This window comes from Rhinoraja longicauda, chromosome 12 (assembly GCF_053455715.1).
Source record: "Rhinoraja longicauda isolate Sanriku21f chromosome 12, sRhiLon1.1, whole genome shotgun sequence".
In the NCBI taxonomy this organism is placed as follows: Eukaryota; Metazoa; Chordata; class Chondrichthyes; order Rajiformes; family Arhynchobatidae; genus Rhinoraja; species Rhinoraja longicauda.
In genome coordinates this window covers 36,233,147-36,241,252 of record NC_135964.1, presented here as the reverse complement: position 1 = coordinate 36,241,252, position 8,106 = coordinate 36,233,147, and the positions used below count along the sequence as shown (strand labels likewise).

The following is an 8,106-nucleotide window of genomic DNA, read 5'->3' as shown; positions in this document are numbered from 1 at the left end:
GCATTGTAGGATGTGCCGTCTTTTACACATGTAAGCTAAATCAAAGTGCCACCTGACCTCTCAGAAGGCTGTCTAAGATCAATAGGGGAATCATCCCAGGTGATTCATGATAGAGAAAAGGAGCTTCTCTTCATCAGGATTTCAAATCCATAGCCCAGTTATCCAAGACCAGAAATTTCATAAATATGGAGTCAATCCCCAACACAAGCACAAATCCAAACATAATCACTGTTATTCCCAACACATGCAAAACCCTTAATTTTGCAATGAGATTTCATTCATAAAAGATAAAGTAATCTCCAATATGCTTATTGATTAAATTCTGCCTCTCTCCATCTAAAAAAAACAGCCACCGTTTTAGAAATTATTACAAAAAGTTTATTTTGTTTGTATATCCCTGCTCTACAATGTGCATAAAATGCAATTCTTTTAAAATTATGAAGGAAAATACAGGACAAGCAAATTTCTACAGAAATTTATAAATGCATACACTCATACACACAAGAGCCTCAAACACTAAGAAACCTACACCACATACGTTGGTTCTTATCCCTCAGAAGATTGCAGTAGCATTTCTTCACCATTTGCTGAATTACACTGAAAAACTTGTAAATATTTTGTTTTCAATGATAATACAACATATGCTGCAATTATTACAAAATTATGGACATGGATATGCTCTAGCAACAAATGCTGGAAAGTTAATGGCATTTGAACCACCACTATATGCATGTGTTGTGGGTCAATAGGGCTGGACAAATGCAAGGCAAATAATTCAAGTGCTGCAACATGCACTTTGGATAATCAATGTCTTTCCTGTCCTTAAGTTTAAGGATAAAAAATTCCTTGTCGATACTTCAAATTTAACACACTTCCATTGGAATCAATTGTCATGCACACTCCAAATCAATGTCCCTGGTGCCAATCACATTTCAGGGTCAAGCTGTATTATGGCAAAACATAAGTGTATACAATTTGTGCTTTAGATTTCAGGCAGCTATCAATAAGCTTTGATACATGCTAAGAAATACAATCACATACTACTGCATAAATCAGGCTTAGCATTCTCAAAACACTTCCAAAATTTCTGTACGACATTCACTGGCAATTACAGGAACTGCACGTCAGAATTTCTGTAAGTGCTTTATATATACACAAGCCCCAGCACTCGACTGGAAAGGACCACTTGGAAAATTGTTGTATTAGGATTATCAGTCTAGATTTTTTTTCAGATCTCTTGAAAGCAGTTGGTGAAAATGAGGCTTATGATCCTTGACTCTCTAGTTCAGAGGCTGGTGTATCAGGCTCTTCATCGTTGTAAATATTCTCAGCCTGAAACAAAATTACAATTAAATCTTGATAAATAACATTTATGTAATTTAACCATAATACAAAAGTCTTTTAGACAAGCTCCAAATATATTAACTAAATTTTATACTCTGTACTTTTTATACTATTTTTATACTACAGGTGCTCCTCAACTTACAATGGGGTTACATTCTGAGAAACCCATTGGAAACCGAAAATATCATGTTGAAATGCATTGAATACACGTGATCAAGTGGCCGGAAGCGAGCTGCGGCTCGCTACCGTTTGCACCTTCGCAGTCGAAATATTACAAGTCGAAGCATCGTAAGTCGGGGAGCATCTGTATATCTTTGTTATTTGGGCTACAGCCAATTCAGTAAGACCAACACTCACCATCTGCCAAACTTGCATAATATTATCTTCCGAAACAGAACAGATTACCCACGGTTCGTTTGGATTCCAGGAGAAATCAGAGATCTTTGCAGTGTGACCTCCATGAATAAACTGCAAGGAAAAAAAAGCAACATTGCTTGAATGGTTGTTGAGGAGATTTAAATCTACCTATAAATTGACACTCCACATGAAGAAATTCTTCCCTTTTGGAATGCTGTTTTGGCCTAGCTAGTCCATGCTGGCCAAGATGTTTATTCAAGCTAGTCCTATTTGGTTGCTTTTTGCCCATATAAACATAGCACAAAAAGTAAGGAAATTTGTGTTTGGTAGATTATTTCTTTGTTGTAACAATGCTTCTTGGCAATAAATCTTATACCGTTGGAAAGCCTGTTTATTTCCCTTTTAAATGGTGCCACATTTGTAAGGAACATGCATTCGTGGGATGAGCAGCAGAGCTGAGTATGTGGGTTGCGCCCATGAAAAAGCTGCCAAATCTTCTCTGCCAATGCCAAACAGCTTATTCTGCCATTGACTCTTGTTCGGTGTTGTTTGGTGGATTGGATGATTGAAGTCTGAAGAAACAAGACATATTGGCAATTTAACAATTTATTCATTTAATAAACAGGAGCCTCAGTAGCGTGTGGAAGAACCATACACAGCCACAACAGCCTGACACCTCCTCCTCATGCTGGTCACCAGCCTGGTCACACACTGTTGTGGGATGGCATCCCATTCTTCAACCAGCATTTGTCGCAAGTCAGCCAACGTGGTTGTGTTGGTCACTCTGGCACGAACAGCACACCCAAGCTGATCCCACAAGTGTTCAATGGGGTTGAGGTCAGGACTGCTGGCAGGCCATTCCATCCTCTCCACTCTGGAGGTATTCTCTGAGAAACCCTGCTCTGTGGGGGCGAGCATTGTCATCTTGGAGGATAGGGTTTGGTCCCAGACTGTGGAGATATGGGATTGCCACTGGTTGCAGAATCTCATCTCGATATCTCTCTGCATTGAGATTGCCTCCAATGATGACAAGCCTCGTTTTTCCAGTGAGGGAGATGCCGCCCCACACCATCACACTGCCTCCACCAAAAGATGTTACTCTATCGGTGCAGCAATCAGCATAGCGTTCTCCGCGTCTTCTCCACACTTTGACCCTATGATCCAACTGCCCTAGGCAGAATCTGGACTCATCGCTGAACGTAACGTTCATCCACATGTTCAGGTTCCAGTGCACGTGTTGCCGACACCAGCGCAAACGGGCCTGACGGTGAAGGGCAGTCATGGCAGGCCTGGCAGCCCTATGAGACCGGAGATCGGCTGCGTGCAGTCTGTTCCGAATTGTCTGGGCAGAGAGCCGTCGGCCATATCGTCATGCAAACCTTGACTGCAAATCTGTAGATGACAGCCTACGGTTCCTAAGTGCTGACAGGGTGAGGAAACGGTCTTCTTCGGGTGTCGTCTTCTTGGGACGCCCACTTCGCGGCCTGTCTCTGACATCCCCCGTTACATGGAACTTGGCCTTCACTTTGGAGATGGTACTAGGGCTCACTCCAAATAATGCCGCAACTTGGTTTTGCGGAACACCAGCTTGAAGTTGCCCTATCGCACAGGCCCTATCCAGATCAGTCAAACGTGGCATGCCGATTCTTGGAGCAGACACCTACTGACCACTGTAGCAGGGCCCATGCTCACAGATGCTGCCAATCAGGCACCTGATTGTCAGCACCTGGGGGTACCAGAAGCTCAAAACAAGAGTCAATAGCAACAGCAGAATAAGCTGTTTGGCATTGGCAGAGATTTGGCAAATTTTTCATGGGCGCAACCCATATACTCAGCTCTGCTGCTCATCCCACAAATGCATGTTCCTTACAAATGTGGCACCATTTAAAAGGGAAACAAACAGGCTTTCCAAGCTCTACAGCGGGTAGTCCATAGAGCTCAGAGGGCCATCGGAACACAGCTACCAGACTTGGAGGGCATCTACAACACACGATGCCTCAGAAAAGCCACCAGCATCCACAAAGACTCTTCACACCCCTGCAACAGTCTGTTCGAACTCCTTCCATCGGGCAGACGATACAAGGCCTTCTATGCCCGCACCTCCAGACTCAGGAACAGCTTCATCCCCAGGGCCATAGCTGCTATGAACCGGTCCTGCTGAGCCGGATGGCCACAACGCATAGATCAACTTGCACTTTACCCTGTCCAAAACTGTTACAACTGTTCGTTTCGTTGGGTTGCTGCTGTCTAAATTACCTAAATTATTGCATCATATGGGAGGCGCATTCCCAATCTCGTTGTACCCCTGGGTACAATGACAATAAAGATATATTGTATTGTATTGTATAAGATTTATTGCCAAGAAGCATTGTTACAACAAAGAAATAATCTACCAAACACAAATTTCCTTACTTTTTGTGCTATGTTTATATTCTACTAAACCTTTTCTATTCATGTACCTTGTTAAATGACTTAAATGTAATTGTATCTACTTCACCAGCTTTCTCTGACAGCTTGTTCAAAACACCCACCACACTGCGAAAAAGTTGCAAAGCATGTCACTTTTAAATCTTTGTCCTCACATCTTAAATTTATATTCTCTAAGACTAGCGAAAAGACTGTAACCATACTCCTCATGATATTGTATACTTATGGTCATTCCAATCTCCTACTCCCCAGAGCAAACACCCCACCATATCCAGAATCTCATAACTAACTAAAGGCCTCCAGTCACAGTAAAGTCCTTATGAACCTTCACTGTACATTTTCTAGCATAATGATATAATTCATAGATGGGCAACTAGAACTACTCAGTACTTCAAATGTGCTCTTACCAACTACTTGAACAGTTGTAACATGATGTCCCAATTCCCATACTCAATGTCCTGACCGATGAGGGCAAGCTTTCAAACATTGTCATCATAATTTACCTGTCCCACTACTACCAGGGAACTATGTACCACCGCCCTGGGTCTCTTAAGGCTCTCCAGGTCCAAACCATTTACAAAATGCAGCATCTCATATTTGTCAGAATTAAATTCCCTTTGCCATTTCATGGCCCACTTCCCCATCTAGATCCTGTTGCAATTTTAGATATATTTCTTCACTCTCCACTACATCAAAATATTGCAAAGTTTAAAGATGTGGAATGAATTATCCCTATATTACTGTCTCATCCATTTTGGCATAAATGAGTAATAATGAAATCTCAAATAGCACAATATTAAAAAGCAGTTTTCTTCACCTCAAGAAAGTAGAGTTCAAAGGATGCTTAAAATAACAAATGGGCAAAAGTAAATAAAGGAAAAGTGTTTTCTTAAGCTGAAGAGTTAATAACCACACAGCACAAATTTAAAATGAATGATAAAATAACTAAAGTGACATGACAAAAACCCTCTATGGGCACAAGTGCTTAAAATTTAGATTAAAAAATATATAGAGCCGGACCATAGTCAGGAAGTATATTAGTTATTGACCATCACTAAATACATGCAAGAAGTGAGTGGATGACAAACTGGCAGTCTGCAGAGCACACCCCACACTAATGTTAAATTAGTTCTGACTCGGAAAAAATTACATGGAGCTCTGAGAGACCAAGTAGCCTACAACTCTTGCACTTAATTTGCATAACACATCATTAAAAAGGTTAGCTGTTTTTCTCTCCATGGCTGCTGCCTCACTTGCTGAGCAGTTTAAGAACTTGCTCTTATCTCTCATGGGAATACTCATTGTCTAGTATTTGGCACATCAGCCAAATTCAGAAATAATCCATATTCAGCAAGACTTAAACATTAAATCCCCTCATTATCTGAGAAATAGAATACTGTACTGTATTATGATCAATAAATACCAGAACTGATGTCCTGGTATGGAGATGAATGGCCTCTAACAATCATCATTACTTGTGTTTAATGTGATACAATCCTGTTAACTCCAGCATTCTATGGACTTCAGTTTTATTCGGATCCTTGATGTTAAACTCTGAAAAGACTATCCTGATGTCAAAAGAAGACATTCCCACTAAACCTCAGAAATTAAGCTCTAATGTCCATGTTTACATCTTTTTTTGCAAAGAATTAAGTTGTTCACTGCAACAGGGCAAATGAAGAAAGGCAACATAAACAGAATGACATATTGCAAAGTACATTAGTTGAATTGTTTTATTTTGTACACAGACCTACCAGTAATTCTGGAGGTCCATCTTCTGCATCTTCTGCTGATTGTTCCTCGCCAATTTTGCTGCAATAACAACATCCAGGGTAATTCTTATTAAAGTCTGCAGAACAAGTCAGAATCAAACATTGTGGAAACAGGCCCTTCTGCCCAAATTGCCCATGCCGACCAAGATGCCCCATCTCCGCCAGTCCCACCTGCCTGCATTTGGGCCATATCCCCAAGCCTTTCACCTCCATGTATCTGTTCAAATGTCTTTTAAATGTATTTACAGTTCCTGCCTCAAATACCTCTTCTGGCAAAGATAAAGACACAAAATGCTAGACTAACTCAGCCGGACATGCAGCATCACTGAATAAAAGGAATGGGCGACGTTTCTGGCTGAGACCCTTCTTCAGAAGAAGGGTCTCGACCCAAAACGTCATCCATTCCTTCTATCCAGAGATGCTGCCTGTCCCACTGAATTTATCCAGCATTTTGTGTCTATCTTTGGTGCAAACCAGCATCAGCAGTTCCTTCCTACATACCTCCTCTGGTGGCTCATTCCATACAACTATATCTTGGTGGAAAAAGCTGTTCCTCAGGTTCCTATTAAATCTTTACTTATTTACCTCTGGTTCCTGATTCCCATACTCTGGGTAAAAGACTATGCATTCAGCCTATCTATTCCCATCATGATTTTATACACCTCGATAGGATCACCCCTCAGCCAAGGCGCAAGCCAAGGCGCCTGAGAAATATATTAACAAAATGATTGCAAAAATGGAGAAAAATACAGATACTTTACAAAATTGAACCATTAAAACTATCAGAAGAAAAACGACCAGGCAGGGAAACCAATTAGTCTATTTTTAAGCCAGTCTTTTACTTAGAACTACATTGAATGCTTTCTGGCAGTCCGAGTAATAGCCATTAACATTACCCTGTTTATCACAATGATCTCTCTGCAGAATTAAATTGAACAAGACTTTTTCTTTTGCAAGTTTTTCATTAGATTATATTTGTTTAAACACTTGGTTATTATCCCTAATAACAGATTATGATAATTTCCCAATAATTGGTGGTGGATGAAGAATTAATTTTTTTAACCTTTCCAAAATATGGCGTCATATCAGCAATTTGACAATCCAATTACACATTTTTGAATCAGTGTTTTGAGAAGTCTTGGTCAACACGTGAACAATTTCCTGTCATCTCATTTTATGGAAAGCTGGAATAATCCATTTTATCAATGCTTTTCCTAAACAATTTCCACCGATGTCTCAGACTCATTCGAACAACCCAACGTGTCTGCTATTTGTTCACTTTAGCTCAGATCTTTGTGTTCTTTACGATAGTGCTCCCTATGAACAATGCTACTAATTACCCTCTACTTTATTACACCATGAGGTCAGATCAATATGTGGCTGAAAGAAAGCTGCTCATTGGAAAAGTACAAATTTCTTCTCACCTTAAATCCCAAACGTTGAGGCGACGATCTGTACCACTAGAAGCCAGGATAGTTTCGTTATGTGGAGACCATTGGACCTACAAAATAAATTTCAGCATCTTTGGTAAATGGGATAGTAAAGATTATGGATAGAGGTCTTGCAAAGGAAATGGTGCTTTCATTATCAGTCTCGTGAATATGTGGGCGTATGTGCAGTATACTAGATAGAAACGAATAAGAGATGAAAATTACAGATATAGACAATCAGATCCTGAATCATTCTAATGAAAGGTAGTTCCATATGATTTGAATTAACTGACATAGAAAGATACAAGCAGTCCACTGAAGTTCATAATCATGTTTTCAATGTATAGCCATATAAATTTTAATTGTAACCCACTAGAGAATTATATAACATGCCATTATTAATTTCAAATGACCAATTCTACAGGCCTGTTGTCCTAATAAAATAGATGATCCAGGCAAAAAATGTTGGCAAGGTGGTGTGAGAGCACATTGTACACTAACTATCTCATTGTCATGACTCAAAAGACGAGCCTCTGCTCATTTTAATAGGAATACTAAGGCAGCAGCATGAAAACCAGAGATTATTTCCAATAATTTATTGCACTCACAAATAATCAATAAAATTAAAGATTTTTTTTAAATAAGAGGCCTGGAGAGGTCCTTAATGTCAACGCACAGTAGGTTGACACAGGTTGAACACCAATTTTACAGCAGATGATGGTCTCTCCCCACCATTTATTATCATTATTAGTATTATTATTATATTACTAAAACTC

At 39.9% G+C, this 8,106-nt stretch overlaps 1 protein-coding gene across 1 annotated transcript in view; it reads right to left on the bottom strand.

Moving 5' to 3' along the window:
- Positions 1-390: 390 nt before the first annotated feature.
- The window catches only part of LOC144598560 (histone-binding protein RBBP7), a 32,277-nt gene continuing 24,561 nt past the window's right edge, over positions 391-8,106 (bottom strand). Inside the window, exons 9-12 of the mRNA XM_078408740.1 lie at positions 7,325-7,401; positions 5,883-5,940; positions 1,702-1,812; positions 391-1,332 (exon numbers count right to left, since the gene is read on the bottom strand). Coding sequence (XP_078264866.1) covers positions 1,264-1,332; positions 1,702-1,812; positions 5,883-5,940; positions 7,325-7,401 — 315 coding nt within the window. The 3' untranslated portion in view covers positions 391-1,263. The remainder of the gene's footprint in view (positions 1,333-1,701; positions 1,813-5,882; positions 5,941-7,324; positions 7,402-8,106) is intronic.